This window comes from Ursus arctos, unplaced genomic scaffold, assembly GCF_023065955.2.
Source record: "Ursus arctos isolate Adak ecotype North America unplaced genomic scaffold, UrsArc2.0 scaffold_25, whole genome shotgun sequence".
Classification (NCBI taxonomy): domain Eukaryota; kingdom Metazoa; phylum Chordata; class Mammalia; order Carnivora; family Ursidae; genus Ursus; species Ursus arctos.
Window position 1 is genome coordinate 45,112,154 of NW_026622930.1, and position 27,385 is coordinate 45,139,538.

At 41.4% G+C, this 27,385-nt stretch overlaps 1 protein-coding gene across 2 annotated transcripts in view; it reads right to left on the reverse strand.

The window, feature by feature from the left end:
- Positions 1-8,870: 8,870 nt before the first annotated feature.
- Positions 8,871-27,385, reverse strand: part of ARMH4 (armadillo like helical domain containing 4) — a 148,837-nt gene continuing 130,322 nt past the window's right edge. For both annotated transcript variants that reach the window (XM_026480300.4, XM_048220082.2), the window contains exons 6-8: positions 18,234-18,265; positions 11,306-11,440; positions 8,871-11,056 (exon numbers count right to left, since the gene is read on the reverse strand). In XM_026480300.4, the coding sequence (XP_026336085.1) occupies positions 10,988-11,056; positions 11,306-11,440; positions 18,234-18,265 (236 nt within the window). In that variant the 3' untranslated portion in view covers positions 8,871-10,987. The remainder of the gene's footprint in view (positions 11,057-11,305; positions 11,441-18,233; positions 18,266-27,385) is intronic.

Here is a 27,385-nt window from a genome sequence, read left to right on the forward strand (position 1 = left end):
ATTGGGGCAAATGAAGAAGGGACCCAAAGAAACCACTTTCTATTAATTCTTTAGCCGAGGAACAGATCCTATGTCACACCGACTTTTTTTTAAAGATTTTTTATTTATTCGTTTGAGAGAGAGAGAGAGAACACAAGCAGGGGGAGAGGCAGAGGGAGAGGGAGAAGCAGACTCCCCGCTGAGCAGGGAACCCAATGTGGCCCTCGATCCCAGGACCTGGAGATCATGACCTGAGCCGAAGGCAGACGCTCAACCAACTGAGCCACCCAAGCACCCCCATTTTATTTTAATATACTTAATTTAATGAAGTAGTGCATTGCACAAGTGCAATCTGAACAGTAATTCTCTTTTGGGTTGGAAAAATCACGTTAAGCAATGCTGAGTACCATAAACATAGGCAAAAGCCTTGTGGATCTAGAAACCAAGAGTATATGAACATAGCACACTCTCAATTTTTACAATATGGCAGCTGTTTACAATGGGACAGACTTTCTCATGACATTACATAAGTCTCATGTCACAAATACTCTTTTTGTTTTTATTTCAGAACGAACATAAGTATTTGTAAGCTATAAATTTTTTTTTAAGATTTTATTTATTTATTTATTTGACAGAGAGAGACAGCCAGCAAGAGAGGGAACACAAGCAGGGAGAGTGGGAGAGGAAGAAGCAGGCTCTTAGCAGAGGAGCCTGATGTGGGGTTCGATCCCAGAATGCTGGGATCACGCCCTGAACCGAAGGCAGACGCTTAACGACTGCGCCACCCAGGTGCCCCAGTATAAAATTATTTTAGATCACTGTGATAAATTTGAATTTACTACTTAAAAATTGCATACTATTTCTCCAATAAATGATAGATGGTAACTCCAAACAATTTTGAATAACTGGATTGCCTATTGAACACTACCTATTGAAGCAAGGTGTTTATATGTCCACAGGTATTCATTCAACAATTTCTGGATATAATTCAATATGTAGTCTTCTTCTCTCTGGGCTCCTCACCTTGGAGCCCTAGGGAGAGGGATTATGGGCCTTGTATAGACTGAATGTTTGAACGTCTGCCCGAAAATGCATTGTTGAATGTCTTACTCCCAGTGTGACGGTACTAGGAAGTAGGGCCTTAAGGAAGTAATTGGGTTTTGATTAGGTCATTAGGGGTGGAGCTCCCATGATGGGATTAGTCCCCCTATAAGAAGACAAGGAGACCCTAAAGCTCTCTCTATCATGAAAGGATACAGCAAGAAGGCAACTGTTTGTGAGCCAGAAAGAGGGTTCTCACCAGAACCCACCATGCTGGCATCGGCACCTTGGACTTTGCAGCCTCCAGAATTGTGAGAAATAAATGCTGAGGCTTAAGCCACCGGTCTAGGGTATTTTGTAACAGCAGCCCCAACTGACAGGCACTACCCCAAAGCCAATGTTCACTGTGGGCTGATACAATAGAAATTGAATCCTTTAAAAATTAAGGAAAAATTACGGCTTAAGTGCTATATAGTTTCCACAACATGAAAAAATAATCAACACAATTGTTATTAGAGGTCTTGTTTTATATTTTTTATATGTCAAGGATAATTATTTGCTACAAGTGAGATTTCTGTCATCAGGAGAGTCACTGGTGACCTAGGGTGCCTACCTCATTGAGTTTTGGTCTGAATTCAGTGAGTTTTCCCTTGTAAAGCATTGAGCACAACTTTCGCCCCACAGCAACAGCTCAATAAATGGTCATGATTTTATTATCACTAAATAGAAATGTGAATTGCACTAACATTTTTGGGTTCACATTTTATTTACATAGCATAAAACTCAACTATTCAATAACTCCCCATAACTGAACTTTAAAAAGACCCTCGTTGTTTAGAATAGAAAATAAATAAGACCTTAATTCATTTATTTGCAAAAACTTTTCCCAGCTGTTTTTGATTGACTCCTGGCCTTGAGCGTGAACAGAAATGTGTCCCAAAGAGCATCGTCTTCCTGGTGAAGATTCAGTCCAAGTTTGCCAAGACTTGTGCCGTTCAACTTTAATCTAGTGATACCTAATGAACAAGAATCCACTTTCACAACCAAAGAAAATATTATTAGAGTAAAGCTCATGGGGCCTTACTGTGTGCCTTATTTAATTTCATATCCTACTCTGTGCAAGAAATTTGGAGGGTATGGGCTAGTGGAGACATTTATAAAGGTCTTGGTCAAATGGACCGCCAGCCTCCATTAACTGTTTTTAAAGACACCTAAAATTTTAGGAAGACGTGGAGGGGGAATGTGAAAAGCTGTGATTTCTCTTTATAACAATGACAGAGAAAAGAAAACATAATGGACATAACAGTGAACATTTAACCTTAGCCAAGTGAAATCAAATATAGAAAGTATGTGTGTGCTATAATGAATGACAAAAAAAATAATTAAACTCAAATTGAACTGAACAATTCAGGTCACTTTAATCAATTTAGGTCATTACAGCAAGTGTATTCTTCCCCATTATTTCTCACACCTAGTATCTACACTCATGGTAATTCAGTCTTACTGTCTAATTATAAAAGCTCACAACCTTTGCTTTGGTAGCAAAGGCAAGGAGAGGAAGGTCTCCAACCCCTCAGAGCGCAGGGACGTGACATTAGCCCATATGCATTGTGTTTACAGAGATGTCAACCCTGGTTTCACCTACATCATACAGAAGTGTCTGGAGGTAACTGGGCAGTCACCGACAATCAAATGCCGAATAAATCTGAGGAAAAGACAGCTTATTTATTCAAATACAACCCTGGGATTTTCACAAGCTCTTTCCCTTCCCTTTATTCCTTTCTTTTCTTTAAGTAGGCTCCACTCGGGGCTTGAACTCCCCACCCTGTGATCAAGACCTGAGCTGAGATCAAGAGTCGGTCGCTTAGCCAACTGAGCCACCCAGGTGGCCCCCTCTTTCTTTCTTTCAAACAGCCATGTAAAGTTGTAGCTATAGGGAGGTAACAAGATAGCATGTAAATTATAATCCTGCTTTTGTGTACAAATACAAGTATGTATACAGAACATACCATAAGTACACAGAGAAAAAGATGAGAAATGTATAGCCCAAAGTGTTCACCATGGTTGTCTCTGGGGAGTGGGACTGAAGCGATCATTATTTTCTTCTCGGGCTTTCCTGCATTTCCTCAAGCCTACATTGTTAATGCCCTGAGCCCTCCAGAATCCGGCCTTGGGTTGACATGGTAACCATGGAAAACTTGCTTTATTTTTCTTTTTTTTTTTTTAAAGATTTTATTTATTTATTCGACAGAGAGAGACAGCCAGCGAGAGAGGGAACACAAGCAGGGGGAGTGGGAGAGGAAGAAGCAGGCTCCTAGCGGAAGAGCCTGATGTGGGACTCGATCCCGTAATGCCGGGATCACGCCCTGAGCCGAAGGCAGACGATTAACCGCTGTGCCACCCAGGCGCCCCCTTGCTTTATTTTTCATACACTAAAGAAGATTAACCACTTGATGGTCACCCCTCACAACTGTCAAAAGTTCACAGAGGCCGCTGGGCATGGGGAGAGGGAGCCTGCTTCCCTCCATGACTGCACCCAAACCCCACGTGTCCTCACACAGACCAGCCTTGAAAGAAGCCTCCTGGGTTTGTTTTCAAGAAAAACAAGATCTGGGGGAGTGGGGTGGGGTAGGTGGGAAAATTGGAGGATGGTGGTCAAAAGGTACGAACTTCCAGTTGTAAGATAAATAAGTACTAGGGATGTAGTGTACCGCACGATGGCTGTAGTTACCACTGTTGTGTGATGTACTTGAATGTTGCTAAGGGAAGATCCTAAAAGTCCTCATCACGAGGAAAAAACATTTTTTGTAACTATGTGAGGGGACAGCTGTTAACTGAACTTACTGTGGTAATCACGTCCCAACACCTGCATTATTCCGTATATATCTTAGACTCCGACAGGGTTGTATGTCAACTCTATCTCAATAAAACTGAAAAAAATTAGAAAGTAATTCCGTAGGCATAAAATGCATAAAGTTGGTGCTTATGAATAATAATAACAACACACACACCAAGATCCAGAGCTTTCGTTCTCATGTCAATAAATAAGAAACTCTTACTAGTCTTCTCGAAGCAAGAGAACCAATCAGATCCTAGATCGTAATTCATACTAGGGCTCAACCAGAGTAATATAATCACTTAAAGGTATTTGGAGGGTTTTCCCAAATGTTTCATTTAAGTTTTATTAAATTGAAAGTTATTTCTTTGGAACTTCCTATTAAAAGTTACAGAGAATGACCACGTACTTACACACACTACGTAGAAAGTTAAAGTTACCCACATTTTTGGCAGCAGTGTAAGTGAATTTCTTTCAGGCTGGCTGTGCTGGGGTAACATAGGGTCAGTCCTCCAGAAGCCGGGACGCTAGACTCCATGATATCTGGAGAGCCTCAAAAGTGCCATGACCACAGTCATCTTTACCCAGTCTCTTCCCTCATCTCCACATCTGATTAACCCCCGAGTCCTTCTGCTCCCGTCCCGAACGCCTCTGGGAGCCACCCTCCCCCTCCGTTCACTCCTGCAGCCTTGGTGCAGGTCCCAGCCACCTCTCACCTGCATTGCTGCACCAGCCCCTGACGGGTGTCCCTGACTCTTCTTTAACCTTGCCAATCCAGTCTTCCCGTGAACTCAGCCCTGATCGCACCACTTCCCAGCATAAGATCTTTCCATGCCTCTAAATGTCCTCAAACTAAAGTCCTAATTCCTTGATATAACCAAGCAGACTCTTAGGAGCACCTCGTATTTTGCACTGCGTGTGTCCCCCCAACCCCCACCCTCACATCCCTAGTAGACCCAGCACTCCAGCATACTTAACTCCTTGATCTCTCGCTGCTGGCTTCTGCACATGAGGCTTCCCTGGCTGGAGGACCCATCCTGTTCCCCTCTTTACCTCACTAACCCTGACTCACCCCTCTGGCTTCAGGTTGATGCTTCCGGCTCTAGAGAAACAACCCCAATCTTGGCAGGGTTAGATGCCCCTTTTCTGGATCCCATCCTGCTCCTGTATAAAATGGCCCGCTTACTCCTCCCTCACTAGTTCATTAGCTCTTTCTGGTCATGGACTGCTCACCTTGCTTCCCCAGCTCTTAAGACACTGCCAGACACATAAAAGACATTCAATAAATACTGATTAAGTAAGAAGCAATAACATCACAGTGCTCTTGGCCTGCCAAGGATAGAATCTCTAAACATCCTCTGTCCCCTTGACACAGGCCTTTGGGATTTGATCCATCCAATTATAGAACCATTTCAGGTTTCTTCTCCTTTCCCTCATCTCTTACACAAAGAAGGAAATGAGGGAAACTGATCATTGGAGATTTTGTACCAAAATTCCTGGTTGGAAGATAAAAGGCTTGAATTATCTGGTATCCAAACATCTTTCTGTTTTTGGAAGACTGGACTTATACTTTCCTACACGTAGATTTTGGTCCGTTTGATCATGAAGACATCTGCAACTATGCAAACTCCACGGCTATGCTGTGAGGCATAAAACTGGAGAAGTGTCTCAAATGCTATTGGTCCCCCTCCTTTATTTCACTGTGAATTAGGAAGAAAATACGGAGCTGCACGGAGATGCACGGTAGACTCTTAAGCCCCAGGGTCCTAACCTGCTACCAGGTTCAGTCTTTGAAGACCAGAGCAAATGACCTCTCCACCTCAAGGGTAATAAAAGACCCAAGCGAGCACTCCATTAGCCTTCCATTCTGCTTGCACCCTGTTCCCACACCTAGAAACTTTGAGAAGAAAAAAAAAGGACTTTTCTCCCTGTACTTAATTCTTCTGTTTCTACTCCTTCTCAGTTCCTTCATCCTCATCCCAAAAAAGGTTCCCCCTCTCAACAAAATCAGTCTTGAACTTCGGATCTGGAGGCGGCAGTCTTAGGGTGAACATGTATACTGCTGTTATAAATTATTAGTGGTTATTATTTGTATTATTGCTCCTGTTGCTTTTTGAGGAGGGAAAGTAAGATCTTTGCTTTAATAAATGGAAGATTTGAGAGGATTTTTTTTTAACCCCAATTTTGTTTTGTGTTTTTAAGCATACTAGAACAAAGGAGCAGAGGATTTGTGTCTTTGTACTTTTGCTGCTGTTTCCTGGAGGAAATTTCTTTCTTCTTTCTTCCTCCCTTCTTTCCTTTCCTTTATCCTATACACACATAGTAGAAATTAAAGCTAATTAATAGGGAATTAGATGTATCAATTACCCAAATAGGGTATGCTCACTGTACAAATGCTAACAGTGGCTTACAAAATAAACGCTGACTATTCTTGCCGCATGTGAGCAACAGAATTATGTTTCCAGCTCTGCTGACTGCCAAAATTGATCATTAGCAGAGCAAACAGACCCCAGAAAGGTCTGCATTTTATGGGGGATGCTAAACATACAAATAAAGGACTTTTACGAGGTCAACACTATTATTTTGTTTTCAAATGATTTCCTGTTCCACGAGATTTATATTCAGTTATTTAACTCTGTGTAATTAAGAAAGATATTTAACTGAGCTTAAGCTTACTTAAAGCAACCAAGCTCCTTTTGTCTCCTTATCGATCTCGGGCTTCAATTCCCTCCCCCTCGTGTCCATTCTACCAGGTGTAGAAGATTTTTCTTTGAGGGAGAGGATGAAAACAAATTTAGATTTAGGACCCATTCCCCCACCAATGGTCTACCTCATTTGCTTTTTTCTCCTTGCTTCTCTTTTCCATTTTTCCAAGCATCAGTCCACTCAGAACGTTGGCCTCCTCTAGCATATGCCAGTGTAATGTGCCATGTTTACATCTGCCTTGCATCAAGATTTTTCTTCCATCTTCTTCTACCCACACTTCTTCCCTTGCAACCATACCTTCACATACCCTAAAAAGTAGAGATTTCTTTTTCAACAGATTTCCCTGTAGTCCTAGCAAAGCATATCTTGCCAAAAGGCCACACAGCTAAAAACTTGTGCCAGGCAATATACCTTACTCCCAAAAGCTGCTTTTTGGCAGCTGATAGAAACACTGATTATTCATATCCACAGAAATCACGATGCCTATGGATGATTTGAGGCTTTTTTTCCCAAGATGTGGATATGATTCAAATAAGGGGTTTCATCAACTGGACTTCCACATGAAGGAGATATCTGGAGGAACATGGAAGAAAGAAGCACCAGGCATTCAGAATGTTCTATGTTACTCGGCATTATTTTCTGATATCTCTGTAACGTTTGACTTTTAAGCCTTAGCCTTTAAAAAAAATAACGAAATAAAGAATAAGCTTTGATTGACCATGCTAAAACTACTTTAAACATGTTCTAAAACGGTGCTTTAAAATTTTCCCCACAACACTGTTACCTATGTGAGATGCAGGGACTTTAAGAAATGTTTCTGGAAGACTGTATCTGAGGCAGTTTATGAGCTGAAGCCAAGGCTAAGGCATTGCTAAGGGAATCTGTTTCCCTGGGATACTAATTAACTCCAAATACTGCATATAAATTAAGCCAGCAGCTACAGAAAGAAGCAGCTTACAGGAGAGGAAAATCTGAAGTACTATCTCCTGATTAGAGAAAAAGGCATCAGGGACACAAGAGGAACCCTTTTCTCTCCGACCCGCATTCTGTTTTCTTTCTAGAAGCTTCTATCCTTTTCTCTTTCCTTTTGTTTTCCTTTCTCCACAATGGCAGGTGTGATTTATTGGATAGCTGACTAGGGAAAAGGCTTCTTCCCCAAGGGACCTGTTCTCCCTTGTCTCTTTAATAAGAAAGCTCTTCTCTAGATCGATGCCCTCCGGGCTCTGTTCTCTAACTCCTGGGCACAAGAATCCCAAACTCCTCCCCTGGAGATTCTGACTCAATGGGTCTGGGGCAGGGTCTTGGAATGTGTGTGTGGCACAAGCATGATTCTTAGGAGCCAGAGTTTGGGAAACCCTGCCTCCTCCTCTGAGAATAAGACACAGTTCCTGACCCCCAGGTGGGACACGTGCAGGTCTGAGAGGATAAATACGGTTCAAAAGGGAAAGTGTTAGCAACTGAAGCTTCAGCTAACAGCACCCCTTGCCAGACAGCTCTCCTTGTTTCGCTGCTAAATGGTTTTAGCTTAGTTGTTAGAATCAAGAGTTGCCTTTTTATTTTTAATGTGCAAATATAAGCAGATAAATCACTTATTTTAGGTAATCCTACCGGTGCCTGACTTACCTTTTATCTGGACAGTATAACCAGTAGCCAGAACCTTCTCTGGTGCCAGCACCCCTAATCTCGGGTTTTGTTTAGAACATGACAACCTTTTCTGATCCTCTGAATAACTTCAGCCAACCACTGAAAATCACTGTTCTACAACCACTGGCAGGGAAGAAAACAGCCAAAATAAACACATCCACAGAACCTTCCCCCAACCCAGTGTTGAAATAGGTTTGTATGGAAATCTGCTGGGGTCTAAGTCATCTCTTTCTCTTTTAACAGTCACCTGTCCCAAAAAGGGCAGAGACATTTCTGCTGAGGCCTAAATGCACATACGTCATCCCCATAGCCTTCTGGAATACATGAAAATATGTGTCCATTATTTGTGACTTTGTTACTCCATAGTTTGAAAGTTTAACCTCTTAGGCGTGATCTAGTTAAAACTACACACTATGAGTAGCCCGAAGCATTAAGAGGCATTAATAGCCATTAGCATCACCCATGTGTTGCTGGATGAAATGGCTTAGTGTGTGTTTGCTATAAATAGCTTGTCAAGAATACAGAAACAGTAACACCACGTCCTGCCCACCTCCCCCTAACCTTAGGAACACTCACGGCCAGGGGCTGCTCTGCGAAAAGGCAAACATGCCCTATGCAACAGCAGGATGTCTCTGCTTGTGAAATTACAAATTACTTCTGAGCGTCATTGTTCTCAATTTTATTTTTAAAACATGACCTTGAGCTTATTTATCAATTGTTAACTTCTATTTGACTGTATAGAGCCTCTCATTTCTCTTGACCAATTTCACAATTTGCTTACATCTCCTGGCAAAAAAAAAAAAAAAAAATTTTGATGAAAACATCCTTGTAAGCCAGCTATCACTCAAGAACGGATTCTAGAAAGGTTTCTAGAGGTAATACTTAAATTTATGTGGTTGTGAAGGAAATCGTGAGGTGGGAGAGGAAAAGAACTTGTGTACAAGGGAAGTTAGTAAGGCATCGTTCGTTTAACAAAGACAGAAATTCCTGTGAAATGGTCCTTGGCCAATCAACTACAGTTGTACCCCTGAACACAGGGGTTCAGGGTGTCAAACCCCCTGCACAGTTGAAAACCCACATATAACATTTGACTCCCCCAAAATTCTAACAGCCAATGAACATATATTTCATATATAATATGTTTTATATACTGCGTTCTTACAATCAGTCGGCTAGAGAAAACAAAATGTTAAGCAACTCAGAAGGAAGAGAAAACACGTTTACAGGACTGTACTGACTTGAAACAAATCCACGTATGAGTGGATCTGTGCAGCACAGCCCCATGTTGTTCAAAGGTCTCCTGTATTTCCTTAGAATCTTGGTTTTAAAGAAGGACTCTGAAATGTCGCTGCTTCCTGCAAACTATGTGGAAGGGCACTGAATTGATGATACGGATACACTGTTTTGAGTCCAAGTGGGTTCTTGTCCTGATTGTTCCTGGGTATGATTTTAGATAATCATTTCCCCTCTCTGCTTCAGTTCTGTCTTCATTCAAACGGGAGAACAAAAACATATGTCCTACCCCCTACAGCAGCTCTGAGGAATAACTGTGCAGCTCGCCTCAAATACAGCAAAGCAGGATCCAATAAATGTGAACAGGTTCTCCACGTTGCCAAGCACTAAGGACACTGTCACCAGTAACCTTTATTCTTCCATGCAAATGAGTCAAGGCTTTACCTAAAAATTCGACTCAAATACCCAGATTCAAAAGCTAGGGCAAGGAATTGTATTCCAAAAGAAATGAGAAATGATCTAGCATCGGCCAACATCCCCAGAAGGGGATGCCCTGAGAGAGGCTGGGACTCTGGCTACGAAGCCTGCACCTACCACAGACTGTCCATTTTCTAATAAAGGCAAATAAGAACCAATGGTGGCCCCATCATTCCATGACTAAGACCCCAGCAGGAGCACAGCAATGTTCCGAATAATTCACATTAGTGAATGGCGGACAGAAATGCTCGGAGAGCTTACCTACCTCACTTTCTTCTAGATTTCTTCCTCATTTCTTCTTGCAAAGTCAAATGATACACAAAAAGGACACCTCTTAGTGATAACCATGTAAGCGTCTATTGATACGTCTGTCAGACTCAATCACACTATTTAAGAAAGCAAATATACATAAAGACTGAGTGTCCATTCAATGCGTTATTTCTGGTGCATTTTTTTTCCTGCCAAGAATGAGGATAAGAAGATGCAAAATAATAAAACTGGGAGACTGGAGTATAGAATGCAAGATAGATACAAATCTACACGTAATCCTAATGCGCCGAGAGATCTTCTTGACAAAGGAGATTTCATTCCAGCTTGCTGCTAGGTTTGACGCAAATGTAGGACGTACCGCGGCCCAGAAGCCTAGAGCCTCAAGTGAGCCGAACGCAGTCATCATGAGCTAGTCTCCGTTAAGATTTCAAGGTCAGAGTCAACGTGCCTTGGCTGCAATAATCGTTATGCTTAGTGCAGGTAAACCACGGAACAGGCCCTTTGGAAAAATACAAAATATTTACCCAGCAACTCCTAGTGAACAGCACATGCGCTGCACACTGAGGAGCGGTCGCCTGTGGTTGTGGAAAACTCACTACCGAAGAAAAACAAACACGGCCTATTACAGCAAGGCTACGGCGTGCCTCTTCTGCTCGGTACGAGAGAAATCCACTGCCCAGCAGACGATGAGCCCGACGGCCTGACGGCAGTGATGCAGCAGGATGCTCGTCGTCTTTTTGCCCCAAAATAAACAATGAAGTAATCACACAGGTGAATATCCCAGTATAACTCCCGTCGGATTCAAAACTCATCTTCAGAGCTGTCGGCTAAGAGCATGACTCGATCTTGCATGCTGTTGAATTCTCTCTGCTGGAGAATGAAAAACAGAAGAGCGTTAAACCCTTTCTGCTGCAGAGCAAAACTGAGAACCAGGCCCCTTTAAAAGGCGCCCCAACACACGCAGCCGAAGCCCAGGCAGCCGCTGCAGCTGCTAGTCCAAACCCCGGGGCGTGTCAGTACCATTCCTGCCTCATTAAGCCCCGTGTGCTTTATTAAGTAAATTGGGAAAGCGAAGCATGTTCTGAAACGGGTGAGGTTTTGCTGTTGTGGGCACCATACCTTTCTTTTATGCCTTTTGAAGCCGTTTCTCCTTCGGCGATTCATAACCTTAATGCTGTAGAGTGCTCCCAAGATGAACAAGGCGCCCGCTATCCCGACCCCTACGGGAACCAGCATCCCAGACATGTAGCCAGCCTGCGCGGAAAAGGAGCCCATTAGGATGCTAAAGAGACCACTGCCCTGGGTTTCTCATTTTTGCCCGATGGCAGCAGGTTGTTAAACACCTGGAATTCTCCTACTTGCTTTGTCATAAACTAGCACCTAGAACAGAGGTACATTTTAGGGAGAAGGCAAGAGAGAGAAAGGTATGACTATTTTTGGAAAGCTCAAGTATTTAGAAGAAGTACTGAAATAAATCACCCAGACTTCGTGGCACCTCCAGCCACTTGCTTATGCACATTTGTCAACATCAGGTTTTGGTGGCAGAAATATAACTTGTATTAAAGATGGATGAAGTAAGCTTCTGAGAATGCCAGAACTATTAAAACGCTATAAATCGGAAATACCAGCCTGAGGCAAGCTCCAAGGGGGCTGAGGGGGAGGGCCTTGACATTGGCGGTCTGCTGTCTCACAATCTCAGTTGCATTACAGTAAGAAAGGGAAGAGGAAGGATGCTAGATACTGGGGCACAGACAGAAAAGACATAAAGTGGGATTTATATGAAAGGAAAAAATCTGCCCAGTGGACAAGACCAAAGTTGGGGCTGGGGAGGGAATTCTGAGCATCCCCAGAGAAGTGGCAGAGTAGGGTGCAAAGATCACTGTGAACAACAGTGGCAGCTCGGAAAGAACCTGGAGGTATCTGGTATCTGGTGTGTCTCCAACGTCCCCAAGGTGTCACTATGGATACATTGGTTCCAAGTGAGAAGCATGATGTCCACACATCCCTGGGCTCGGGTAAGTAGCTCCGGATCTTCCCAAGCTCAGGGTAAGGCCATCATACTAAAGGTGCTCCCTGCATCTTGGCCAATATGACACCTCAGGGCTAAGAGCATTATGGACTTACCTGGAGCCCTTTCACAGAAGAGCATGACACTGGTTTGCCTTTGAAGAAGGCCCCTTCTAGAAGCCTACCCAGACAAAATACATCAAAAATTAAAATTTTTAGACTTTAGATAGGCATTATTTGGGGGTGGGGGGGAACCCATGAGTCTGTTCATTTATTTGACTATTTCTAAAATTTCTAATATAGCACAAACTATTTCTAGTACCTTTCAGAATGAGCCAAAATCAGAGAGGGACAGAGAATAAAGTTTTCTAAAAAGTGCTGACGCATGCAGACTGTGATGCTCTCCCAACGTTTCCAAAAGGAAATCAAAGGAATACACGAGCCCTTGTAAAACTGCAGCTCCCTCTTCTTGCACACAGACAGCTCACTCACTGGTTCTGTCTTCCAGAGTCTTGTGTTAGGGCAGAATATGGAAATTTTTCCATTAATTTGAGAACAATAGCATTGTTCATCAGCACACTAAGTGTTTTTCTCCAAGAAACAAAGCGCAGTCACTTTTCAGCAAATTAATATGCTTTGCAGAAACCCAAACTTTATCTCAAGTTCTTCCAGATCTACTTAAGGCTTATAAAACTGTAATTTTCCATGTGGGAAAACACTGGACAAGAGCAAAGTTTTGGTACTCTCATAAGAGCTGTGAATATATTGCTTTAAAACCATCATTCCCAGTACATGGAAATGAATATATATATTGAAATATGATCAACTTTAAGTCCCGTAGAAGAGACTCTAAAGAGCCATACATTCAAAGGACCATACTTGAGCTGTTGGAAGTTTGGCTTGATCAGTCTCTGCGTGGGTCTCCTCGTGCTGCGTAACCTCACCCCACACCCACTAGCATGACTATTCCAAAATGTGGCACTCTTTCCCATACTTCTTATTTACACATTTAGATTTCTGATTTCTAGACCTTTAAATCATATAGATTTCATCAAAATTCAATTAATATCTCTCTCTCTCCTCTCTTTTGTCCCCTCGAGTGTGCATGTGCGTGTGTGATCAGCCTGTGCTTTGAAATTACAGTTAAAAGATGGGATCCAAGTAGCCTCTCCTCTTCCAATATATTTTAACCATTCCTCTTTCAACACTGCCTAATGGAGAATAAGCTCTTCTTTTAGAATCCCCCATGCCTTGGGGCGCCTGGGTGGCTCAGTTGGTTAAGCATCTACCTTCAGCTCAGGTCATAATCTTGAGGTCCTGGTATCAAGCCCCGCATCAGGCTCCCTGCTCAGTGGGGAGTCGGCTTCTCCCTCTCCCTCTGCCCCTCCCCCCACTCGTATGCGCGTGCGCTCTCTCACACGCTCGAATAAATAAAATCTTTAAAAAAAAAAAAAAACAAGAATTGCCTAGGACTTATTTCCTACACAAATGAAAACAAATAAGGCTCATGAACATATTTTCTACGTTACAAACCCTGCCTAGTACCTCTTCTCTGTTCAGGATCACCGGATGCACCTCCCCGGATAACACCCTGAGAAGGACACCGCTGCACCTGCGTATACTCCAAGCGAGAACGCGTAACTTCCATCTCGTCATGAGGAAACATCCAATAAACCTAAACGAAGACTATTCTGTTTTTTAAAGGACTATATCTTCTTTTAAAGTCAGTGTCATGAAAGACAAAAGATGGCTATAAAAATGTTCCAGATTAAAGGAAACTAACGAATCATGACAACAAAATGTGTTACATGACCCTAGACTAGACCCTATACTGCTTTTAGAAAGGTATTTTTAGTCTGTTGAAATACTGAAATATGGAGGCCAGATTTGATTAAAAAGTACTGTATCGATGTTAAATGTACTCAAGCTGATAACTGTACTATGCTTGCTAATGGAATATTTCCATCTGTAGGAAATACACACTAAAGCATTTGGAGGAAAATCACCATGGTATACGCAACCTTTCCTCAAATGATTCAGAAAAAAAAGAGGCGGAGATGGGCAGATAGACCAGCAAATGAGAAACCAAATGGGGTAAAATGTTAAAAACAATTGCATCTGGGTAAAAGGTATATGGGCATTCTTTGTACTTATTGTTGTATCTCTTTTTTGTAAACTTGAAAATAGTTCCAAATTAAAAGTTCCGCATTTTTAAAATAGATTGCAAGTCAAAATATGACTAGATATAGTTGTTTTTAGTTTGTGTTTGTGTTGGGTTTTTGCTGGCTTTGTATTACATTCAGGAGAAAGGTATCCTTCCTTCTTAGGATAATGTATTCGTCCAGAAACATCTGTTTTCAGGAAAGGCATAAGGAAACCAAATGATATGCTGTACTGTCTAAAGTCTGCTGAGTGAAGACAGCGCCCTTATGTTGCTTTGCAACAATGGCTCTCGAACTTAGCATCTATCAAAATCGCCTGCAAGACTTGTTAAAACAGATTGCCGGGCCCCGAGCCTAGAGCTTCTGACTCAGTAGGTATAGGGTGGGGCCCAAGACTTGCACTTCTAGCAAGTTCCCAGGTGATGCTGATGCTGCTGGTCCAGACCACACCTGAGAATTGGTGCCATGCAATAGAGTCTGGATCATCCATTTTCTGGGTTATTTCCTACAGCTAGAAGAAACAGAATGATCTTGGTGACATAACGACAGGGTTGGTCTTTACTACACAATAAAGTTGCTGTGCCTCTTTAAAAGCATTTTAGATGTTGAAAAGACAAATCAATTTTGAGAAGCATTTTAGACGTTGAAAAGACATAGCCATAGGTAAAAAGTTAGGATTTGCCTAACAAGCATCACAATCTGGGACATTAAGCCAGAAAGAAGAGTAATGATGGACTGAGTACAGGGACTTTCCCTCAATGGCCATTCACCTCTTCTGCCAGAGCAGCAGAACCTCCCATTTCAGCTGGGCACAGAGTAACAATCACAGCTCCCTGCCTTCTGTGCAGCTGGCTGTGACCGTGTGACTAATCTCACTAAGAAGAGAATACATTAGTGGCAGGTGCAGCTTCCACGACATGCTCCTCAAGGGGGGAGCACAGCCTTTATCCCTCATGTTTTGAGAATGAGAGCGCCTTTATCTTCCCTTTTAAGAGGGAAGAGGTGTCTTAGACTTCCCCTCTCCTCCTTCCCCTGGCTAGAATATGGACCTAGCTAAGTTGGAACTGCCATCCAGGACCTTGAGATGACCTTGGGAATGAAGGTCACAAATGATGGTGCATCAGATACAAGGACTTGTTGCTCCTGAACTCCCATCACAGTGTTGCTCCCCATGAACCCTTGACTGCTACCTCCAGATTCATAAATGAGAGACAAACTTCTATCTTGGTTAAGCCATTGTCACTGGGGTTCTCTGTCACTCATAGCTGATCTTAATCCTAGCTAATACAGAAAGACTAAACAATAGCAAAAAGAATAATTCAGTACTTTTTGATTTTAAAAGATTTTATTTATTTATTTGAGAGAAAGAGCGTGCATGCACAAGCAGGGGGAGGGGGAGAGGGAGAAGCAGACTCCCCACTGAGCAGGGAGCTGGACATGGGACCTCAATCCCAGGACCCTGAATTCATGACCTGAGCCCAAGGCAGACACTTAACCAACTGAGCCACCCAGGTGCCCCCAGATCTTTTTAGAACACTATTCTTTCTAGAGCCCAATTAACTAACAGAAATACCAATATCAGGTACAATTGAATAATGCTAAAATGAGAAGATGTCCCGGTTGGCCGAAGAGCCAGTTAAATAAATATTTAGTTTCCAGTTCTAAGGGATTCTGTGACTTTCATCAAAGAGGCAATAGTTTGGCTCTCAAGCAGTTTCTGAAGATAATGACCGACAAGACTTTTATAGATGAGAGCCAACTAGCTAGCTAGCTAGGTACATGAAGGGGGAAGCGAGAGAGCAAGAGAGAGGGGAAGATAAATATATATATATATACACACGTATGTATGTATATAAGAAGGCATGTTGCAGGTATGTGTAGAGTATTTTACTCACAGGGGAAGGGGGGGGGGGATATGGAAAAGATTATAGTGAGTCCCTCCAAGAAAGAGTCAAAATATGAAGAAATAAGGCACCAAATAAGCCAAACACAGTTAGAATCCCAACTACTTTTCTTCTATTTTTTTAAAATTAAGACATACTGAAAAAAATACTCCAGAAGAAAATATAAGAGAGGGCTGGAAAAACTTAAAATAATCCAGGAAACTAAGGGTCACACATAAAATTACTTCTCTTGGTGAAAACGATAGCGAGAAGGTGCCAAGCCTTTGAGACAAGATAAGAAGGGTCTACAGAAATAGAAAACACAGCCTTTCTATAAAGCTGCACAGATTTTTTTTTAAATTGTGGCAAAGCTATCTATAGATACAGGTAAGAAATTTCACGATATTCAACTTCAAAACTGGCTACATGCAAAAATTTATTCTCTTATGGGTTTTCTGGTGCACTTTTTTACTCAGAGGATATTTCCTATAGAAACAATGATATACGGGTTCCTAAATTCATCTACCAAATCCTATTTCCTTTTCATTGCATCCTATTTTCTCCTGAAAAATAACAAGAAGCACTATTAATGTAAGTGTGTTCAGTTCTTAACTTTTGAGCTTTATTTCCCCCAAATCCTGCTCAGTCCATCCAATCACACCTCCCTAAGATAACCGGACCTGTGACAGATACCCAAATGGCCTCCACTAACCTCAACATGCTTACAATTTTTCAACATCACTTTTAATAAAGAAGTATGACCACACATCAAAAACTAAGGATATACTGTATGGTGACTAACATAACATAATAAAAAATAATTATTAAGAAAAAAAGAAGAAGTATGACCTCAAAACAGTCTCATTCTCAAAAGCCATCTATGCTAAATTTTACTGAGAATCACAAAGATAGTAATGAGGAGAATTAATACAATCATATAATGTTCATTGTCATTTATTCTTTAACATTAAGCTGCAGCAAAATAAATATTAATCATCCAAATATGGGGAGAATTGACTCCAAATAATAAAAAACGACATGGGATACTATCAACAGAAGTATATGTTGGGACCGGTGATTTAGACACAACTCAATATGTGGCAATTGAAAAGATTTCCATTCACTAAACCCCCAGTTAAATCTGAGCTGGATTATAATAATGAGATCTGGCACAGGCTACAGCAAGGAATTCAGGATTCCATCAATATTTTTATGAGTAGTTTCAATTTAAAATTCTAAAGTAACCAAAAAATGTAAACTTGGAGAGTGTTGAAAATCAAAAGAAAATGAAAAATAAGAACCTGGAAGGAAGTTAATATTGTCAATCACAGACGTGGCTGGCAGAATTAATGCGAGAGAGAAATATTTTTCATAGTTGGCCATTCCAGGCAAGTCAGCCCTTCATCACCCAGTATGTAGGAACACTACGAAGGACTACTTGAAAGCTGATCTAAGGAGAATGCTCAGGCAGCAGGTGTTTTTACTCCAAATCACCCCCACTATGGTTTAAGGATGCTCTTTCCATCCCAAACTTTTATTCTTAACTCAAGTCCATCCATTTTTGCCTTTGGGTCAGAAGGATCAATGCCTTCCCAAATCAAGGTATTTCTTCCTCATACAGAAGGATTAGGCTTACAAGCACCTGGCATTGGGTTATTGGGCATTGGGACAAGAAATGCCAAATAAATTGGGATTACACTGCTGACCCCTAGAAGAAACTCCACCTTGATATGTCAAGGATATTTTTTCAGCTGAGCAGAATAGATGATACCTTCATAAGAAGGAATGGTGCTCAAGGGTGTCCCTTGTGTTATACAAGAAGGAACTTAAAGGGAAAGTCTTCCTTCTTGTTGGGCACCTGGAAGTGGCCTTGCATCTTTGCACAGATGACCAGAAGCAGAATGATGAATTAAGGCTCCATCACTCTGAAGATATTTTATTTGACAAAGCCATGCCCTTTAAGATAAATCCAAAGGAAGAAAATACTTCTCTTACCTTGTCTTTTAGTTTTTCCATCCAGCTTCTCACTAGGGAAAATAAAAGAATAAAATGTAAATATCCACCTTTTTACTTACACTTCATTGAATTAAGTTAATTCAGTAACTTACATTTCATGGTATTAAGTTAATTTGATGCACTGGTTTTATTGTATGAAATACAGTGCAAGGTTCAACAGTATTAACATGACAGTAATAGTCTTGTTTTGATTCTCATTTGTTTAAAAATGCAACAGAAAGCACAAACATATCCCTCACATCATCATTAGGTGAACGGAGAATATTTTTATTCGTTAAACGTATTTGTAAGACTATTGAATGCTTTGGGAGGAGGTCTGGGAAAAGAGACAGAAAATCGCCTTTAAAGTATCAAGTTCACTCCCAACTCATGCACCAATAAATAAATAAATAATCAGTTAATTAATTATCAAGTTCATTTCTTAACTGACATTTTCTCCTTAATGTTACTCTTCTTTCTCAGTTTTTAAGCTCAGTGGGTATTCTGCACTTGAATCAATATCCCAGCAAAGTAAGGTAGGAAGGGGCAATGGGCAGGCCAGCACTGCTCAGCACTGGCTCCAAAGAGAAGCATTTGCTTCCACATTTTGACCAAAGGCAAAAAGAGAAAGTATTTCTGAAATACATAAAGCTTACAAACTGTACCATTCCATCACAATACAACCACTATAAAAAAAAATAAAGGCAATAATCAAGTAACAGTTTAAAAAGCCACTGAAAAAGACTACATCAACCATGAGTGTTAAGTAAACCATTATTACAACCATTTGGAAGTACAATGCTGAGAATAGAAAAAGTATCCTGCAAAATGAAAACGTGTTAGAATGGCCATGGGTTTCTTTCTTTTCTTCTTTTTTTTTCATTTAAATTTTGGTTAGTTAACATATAATGCAATATTGGTTTCAGAAGTAGAATTCAGTGGTTCATCACTTACATACATCACTCTATGCACATCACAACAAGTGCCCTCTGTAATACCCATCCCCCATCTAGCCCATCCCCCCCCCACCTCCCTCCATCAACCCTCAGTTTGTTCTGTATCACTAAGAGTCTCTTATGGTTTGGGGCACCTGGGTGGCTCAGTCAGTTAAGTGTCCAACTCTTGATTTTGGCTCAGGCCATGGTCTTAGGGTCATGAGATCAAGCCCTGAGTTGGCTCTGCCCCTCCCACTCTAAAAAAACAAAAAGTCTCTTATGGTTTGTATGGCCATATTAAGGATAGTTTGAAGTTAGTAATGGGATTCTTCATCCTTAATTGCCTTTTAAAGTTATAATAATGATTCAGCATTGAATAAAAATTCTATTTTGAAAATCATGGAAAAGGAGAAAAGAAGACAAATATTACCAAAGAAATTAGTAAGCCAATAAAAACCTTTCAAGATTTCCTTAAATTTCCTTTCCCATCCAGGAGCTTCAACAGATAGGAAGGAAGGACACAGAGTGGCCAACCTAGAAACAGCTCCCCAAAAGTGTAGACAAGGGATTGGCAAACTTTTCTTGTGAAGAGCCAAACAGTAAACATTTTAAGCTTTGCAGGCCATGCAATCTCTGTCACAACACTCAACTCTGCTGCTGCGGTGTGAAGCACTCATAGTACACAAATCAATTGGTTTGGCCATATTCCAATAAATGTTACTTATGGACATTGACCTTTGAATTTCATGTAATTTTCATAGGTCACAAATATCTTTCTTTTTTATTTTTTTTAACCATATTGAAATGTAAAAGACATTTCTTTGCTCATGGGCCATACAAAAACGGTTAGCGGGCCAGACTGGTCAACGGGTCACAGGGTACTGACCCCTGGCACAGACACATTTTGCCCAAGAAGTTGGTGTAAATGGAGATTTACAATCTGACTGCAGTAATAACATATCTGAGAGGAGTGATTCCAGCCCAAATGTGCACACGGCTTGACCCCTAACAGAGCAGGTTCGAATCTACTGCATCCCTTGATCAGCAAACCAAAAACAAACATGAGAGTGAGGGAAGATTATGTTCTGGGAAAAGATGGGGAAACTGAGACTCAGAGAAGCTAAGAGACTTGCCCATTGTTAATCAGGAGTAAAGAGTCACTGGAATTCCAACCACTACCAGATTTAACAGCCTACAGGAATAAGACTTCGTAACTACCCATTTCTTTTGGTGATAGCCCCACTCTCTTGCTCTCTCAGGTTGAAAATGTGGAGCTACCTTCCTTGGGCTCTTCTATCTCCTTCAGTCCCTGGCTTCAATCTCTCATGCCAAGATCTTGGCAAGACCTCTCACCTTTCTCCTTCGCTCATCACTCATTCCGTCTCCACTGGGATTCAGGTAAAGTAGTGGTGTACAATCAGGATATGATTAGTCATGGGAAGGCCAAAAGAATACACAGAAATCTTAGAAATGAGGCTAGGGGTTAGTGGCTCCATGGAGAAGTGAAGTCAACCACTGATTTGCTGAGTGACTTTGGAGAAATTAATGAACCTCCGGGACCCTCAGTTTCCTCCTATGTAAAATGACCGTGGTAACACCTGTCTTGCAAGACTGTTGTGAAGATTGGAACTAACACGTGCCATGTGTCTAGGACAGTCCTTGGTGTAGAGAAATAAGAAAACAAAAATAAGAAACCTGGGACAGGAGGAGAGAAACAAAGACGAGTGAGTCATGAATATTTCAACATGTCTCAACTAAGTCCAAGACATACACTGAAATTCAAGCAAGAGAACGTTTCCAATTCATTGATTCATTCAACAAATATTTATTATGCACATTGTGTTGGCCAGGCACTGTGCTCTACACTGGGGTCAGCAGAAGGTATGGGGCCTAATTCCAGTGAAGAAAGGAAGAGGCCATCAGGTCTATGAGAAGTGAATAACAAGCAGCAGTACAGGGACAGACAGTGAGGGACAGAGCAAGAAAGCCAATTACTGGGCCCAAAGCAGAATGCCAACCCGTGAAGCAAGATGCTTGGAATCAGGAAATAGGATGGATATTATATAAGGAGCAAAACAAAATCAAGGTGGAAACAGGAAAAGGTGGGCACTTTGTGGAAGGGGTGAAAAGGGCCAGATGACTACCTGTGGGTGGCAGGGTTAGGGCAGCTCAGAGAGGAGGGAAAGGAGCCACAGGTCCAGCCAGGGTCTGAGGCGCCAACAGGCTTTTGAACTATAGGAAGTTCACTGTCAAGAGAAATTGTTTAGGGGCGCCTGGGTGGCTCAGTCAGTTGGGTGTCAGACTCTTGATTTCGACTCGGGGTCATGAACTTAGGGTCAGGGGATAGAGCCCTGCATGGGGCTCCACACCCAGCAGGGAGTCTGCTTCCTCCTTCTTCTCCCTCTCCCACTGCCCCTCCTCCAGCTTACGTGTATGCACACTAGTGCACGCTCTCTCTCAAATAAATAAATCTTTAAAAAACAAAAAAAAGTGAAACAGTTTAACATGGGACTTATCCAGCCAGGTGTCACTAGCAAACTGTCTCTATCTTGGAGTAAATTTCACCAAGTCCTGCTTTGGATGATTCTCGAAGGCAGTACTTCTCCACTGGGGGAGGCAATGCTCATCAGAACAGGATGTGCGTCTGCATACAGGGAGTTTGAAGGAGCACATTCAACGGGTCTGATTCTTTAGCTGATAATACAAACTGCAAGAAGAAAGCTGGGCAAAAATCTTCTCTGTGAGTGAGGCTGGTGATACACAGAAGATAATGAGACAGTACTGGGGGGGCATGGGTCTAGAAAGGTTGAGAAAGCGCTGTTCCTTGAAACAGGCAAGCTTGGTTGTATTTCTCCAAATAAGATCATGAGGACCCTGAGGGTTACTATGCCTTGTGCTTCTCAGGCATCTGCTGGAGTCCTTCACCTGCTGTTGGACACTCAGGTGCTTAATAAATACTTCTTCCTTCTTTCAGTGAATATATATTGCTTTTCAGTGAGTTCATAATTTTTGAGTAAGTATGATTCTTTTTTCATGAGGATTCTATAAACTGTTTTCAACAAAATATTCGAGGCACTGTCAAAATAAACTTTACACAATGATATTTTAAAATGGAAGGAATAAAAATTGATAAAGGAATGCAAAAGCACGACAAGAAACAAATCAGAAAAAAAAGAAAAGATGATTGTGAAGAGGAGAATCAGCACTGTAATTTTTTAAAAACAGACATCACACTGACGAGAAGGGTATGAACGGATACAACTTTTTGGAAAGTAAGGAGGGATTTGCAATCTACCTTAAAAGTTTTTTAAAGGTTTAATTTTTTTAAATCCAAAGGTCTAGTCATAAGAGAAATGTATCTTTTTTTTTTTAAGATTTTATTTATTTATTCGACAGAGATAGAGACAGCCAGCGAGAGAGGGAACACAAGCAGGGGGAGTGGGAGAGGAAGAAGCAGGCTCATAGCAGAGGAGCCTGATGTGGGGCTCGATCCCAGAACGCCGGGATCACGCCCTGAGCCGAAGGCAGACGCTTAACCGCTGTGCCACCCAGGCGCCCCAAGAAATGTATCTTAATTAATCATGGATATGCACAAAAATTTTTGTTAAATGCTGTTTACTGTAACGTTATTTGTAATGGAAAAGAACACGTAAACAACATCAATATCCAACCATAGAGGACTGGTTTAAATACTCAAGGGAAAACTATACCTTAGGTTATATCTACAGAGTATATTATACAAAAATTTAAATTATTTCAAGAAAAATAATATGTTACAAATGAAAAAATAGGGTATATATAACATGAGCTCAAGTTTGTGGATAAAAAAATTACGTATACAATTGGGATAACATATATCTAAGTGTTAACTGAATTCATCAATAGGTTGTAAAATTATGGGTGATTTTCACTTATTCCCTGTATTTTTAGAATCTTCCAAATTATTTATAATTTCTTACTCCTTTTAAAGAACCCTAGAAAATTCTGTAGATTTTTGCAAATGGAGATTAATGGTGGATCGCTGACAGCGAGGAACACGAAAGGTTGGGGCCTTTTTACTTCCATAATTCCTTAGCCCGCAGCTATCGATTCATTCTAATCCCACTAATTCTGGTTTGTTTCCTTTCTTGAAATTTTATTTAATGCAAGTCTGAAAGCACAGAAATATAATGAGGCCTCTGGTCTCCTTCTAGCATGCAGAAAGGTACAAAGAAAACAAGAGAACATGGATTGTTAAAAGCAGGTTTTCCCTGAGGATATTTGGAAATGATATATCCAACAAGGGATTAATATCCAAAATATATAAAGAACTTACAGAACTCAACACCACAAAAACCCAAATAATCCAATTAAAAGGGCGCAGAAGACCCGAGTAGCCATTTTTCCAAAAAAAGACATACAAGTGGCCAACAGACACATGAAAAGATGCTTAACATCACTCATCATCAGGGAAATGCAAATCAAAACCACAATGAGCTATCACCTCCCACCTGTCAGAATGGCTAGAATCAAAAAGACAAGAAATAACAAGTGTTGGCAAGGATGTGGAGAAAAAGGAACCTTTGTGCACTGTTGGTGGGAATGTAAACTGGCACAACAACTATGGAAAACAGTATGGAGTCTCCTCGAAAAATTAAAAACAGAAATCCCGTATGCTCCAGTAATACCACTACTGGTTATTTACCCAAAGAAAACAAAAACACTAATTTGAAAAGATACATGCACCCCTATGTTTACAGCCGCATTACTTACAATAGCCAAGCTATGGAAGCAGCCCACGTGCATATATATATATATATATATATATCTAAAATGGAATATTAATCAACTATAAAAAGGGATGAGGGTTGTCATTTGCAACAACATGGATGGACCTAAGGGGTAGTATGCTAAGTGAAACAAGTCAGACAGATAAATACTGTATCAACTCACCTATTTGTGGAATCTAAAAAACAAAACAAATGAATAAACAAACAAACAGCAAAAGCACTTATAAACACACAGAACAAACGGGTTCTGATGGTTGCCAGAGAGGAAAGGGGTGAGGGGGTGGGCAAAATGGGTGAAAGAGAGTGGGAAATACAGGCCTCAAGTTCTGGAACGAGTAAGTCATGGGGGCAGAAGGTACAGCATAGGGAATACAGTCAATGTTATTAGAATAGCTTGTATTTTGTGGTGACAGATGACCTCTACACGTGTGGTGAGCCTAGAATAGACTTGTTGAGTCACCTACACCTGAAACGAATGTAACATTGTGAGTCAACTATACTTCCTTCAGTTGGGGGAAAAAAAAACAAAAAAGGCAGTTTCTCGCTCCTGCTCACTAGCGCCCTCTTGTGTATAGGCTCCCAGGCTGAGCAACTGGCCGTCTTCTAGTTAATCCACCGGAAAAAAGGGAAGACGGAGAGAGTAAAGAAGAAACTGCAGATAAAATGACATTTCCATGTGTCCTATCAAATGTAAGTATGGTTGGTTTTTAATAGGCCGTGGCTGAAAAGTATTCAACTGTTTATTTAAAAGGGTATATTTAATTTCCTTTATTTCCAACAACAAAATTTTAGTGGCTACATATATCCTAGATATAACCCTAAATCCTCCTTCACTAAAGAAGAAAGGGATGCGAGCCAGAGGAGACTCAGGATTTGTCTGAGTTAACAATTAAGATTTTTTTGGACACCTCACTAAAAGCTTGCAAGGTAGGTATTATCATCCCCCATTCTACAGATAAAGAAAATGAAGCCACACAGCTAAAAAGTGGCGGAGCTGGAATTCGAACCCGGGCCCTTACAGCTAAAGTATGTGCTTTTTCAGTATGCCAGTGAGTCGCTTTGGGGAGGGGTGTGGGTGGGTGGGTGGGCCAGGGTGGCCGTGTCACAGCACACAATGGGGCTATTCAACTTCTGGAGATAAGCGCAGACCCAAACTGGGGTGAGGCATGGATCAGCTCACCTATCTGTTGTTCTGGCTCCTTCCTTCTCTGTTTTCTCCTCCCCGTCTCCTCTCTCTGACAATGTCCTCCTCTCTCTGCCTCCGTGTGGATCTCTCTCCAACTCCGCCCCTCGCTCTGTGATTTGTCTCTCTCCTCATCCCCCTTTTCCTCTTTCTCTCAGACTCGGTGTGTCTAACGATTCTGTTGCTGTTCGTATATATATCCCACTGGGGAAACAGTGCTCGAGAAGTCATCCTCAATCAACGAGGGCCACGAGTCGGTGGGCGTATCAGTCCCCAGTTGCAGCTAGCATAAATTCAATGGCTTAAAAGAATATCAATTTGTTATCTTATATTTCTGGAGGTCAGAAGTCCAAAATCAGTCTCAACGGCTAAAGTCAAGATATCAGCTGACACGTTCCCCTACTTTTGCCAGCCTCTAGAGGCTGTCTGCGGTCCTTGCTTTGTGGCCTCTCCCTCCCTCTTCAAAGCCAAAAGCACAACACTTCAAATCTCCTCTCTAAACTCTGCTTCCTTCATCATATTTTCTTCTCTGACTCTGACCCTCCTACTTCTCTCTTACAAGGACTCTTGTGATAATCTCCCCATCTCTAGGTCCTTAACTCAATCACATCTGCAAAATACCCTTTGTAAGGTGACATATTTGCAGGTTCTGGGTTTTAGGATGTGGACATCTTGGGAGGGAGCATTATTCTGCCTCCCACACTGGGTAAATTCCCCAGATTCCCTCACCCCTGAGGTGTGTTGCACACAGCTTCTCAGAGATTCCTCAAGAGCAAGGAGCCCCAGCAATAATCCCCTCATTCACACCCCCTTTGCTGGCTCTCCGCCTACCCTGTCTCACTCCCTCACTCCCCTGCCATGCTTCATGGGGTTCCTTCTCAAATAAACTTCTCGCACCCCAATCCAGACTCAGGGTCTGCCTTTATGGAGAACTCACACCAAGACACTGGTCTATTCTGCCACCACATAGGTAGGCCCACCCTACGCCACACCAACTTTATTTATTTTGTACATGAAACCAAACTCTTAGAATGAACAGAAGTAAGGTGCAAGGAAGAAAGGCAAGCTGGCCAAGTTCAAGGCAGATGCCATCCCATTGATCTAAACTAAGTCTAAATGAAGGGCTTCAGGCTACCCAGATATATGAGATATATCCATTCCCTAAAGCATTGTGTGAGACGTACTTCACACAGCTAGTTCCACTGAGATCACATTCGACTCTGAAAGGGTTATACAGTCTCTTCGAGAATGAAATTTTCAATATCATTTACATCTTTCAATAAGGTGGGAAACTTTATTTTTATGCTAATCAATGAAAAGAGAAATGTATGTTCCACCTAAGAAAAAAAATGCAATGTCAGTACGTTGTGCTTTGCTCAAAGCATATGTACCTAAATTTCAATTATAGTGTTTCTACAGTGTCAAGAAATAAGTGGAGACCAGCTCTCTTTCTTCCTTGTTATTCAACCCTAAGTGCCTCTTCTAGCCTAAGAAGCAGCAAAGCTTTTTTCCAACTTACATAACACCATTAAGAATAATAAAACTTACCAAGTTTTCAATATTGGCTGCATGTTTTTCTGAAAAATCTTAAGTTTTTCCAGCACCAAATTATTCTCTAATTATGCTAAATTTACCTGTTTTAAACATCACAGAGAAACTCTATCTGTAATCATTTGCTCTTCACATAATTACAGAACAGCCAGATTGCAATGAATAGAATGACGTACTACTTTGCTTGCATAGGGTTAAGTGAGCAGCAATCGTGCAGCCAAGAAGCAATTAATTCTGCAGGCTCTACGCTGAGATTTAGAGACGAGGGTACAAAGAGCCCAAAGACCCTAATCTCTACTTTCAAGTAACATTAAGCATGCCTTTAGTTAACTGCAAGCAGAGGAACGATACTAGATACCCAGTAGGAGGATGCAAAGAGAACGTCTTCTAATCTACACATCTTGCTGGGGTCATTCAGGAATACTAACCGTACCGATAAACTCTAAACCGTATGGTTACCAGCTCCAGCGAGGAGAAGCCTGGTATGAACGTCAGCCATATGGAAATACATATGGAAACACATGACGGATAAATGAAGAAGAAAGCATCCTTCCACGTGTGCCGCTATTTTTTCCTAAAAAGAGAAGCATGATATACAAATTGCTCACAAGGGAGAAAACAACTTGTCTATGCCCCTCCTCTACCCCTGATTGAGAGGGAGCAAGAAAATCACTGTGCCTTGTGCAAGACTCCCTTGAAAGTTCTGCTGAGCGT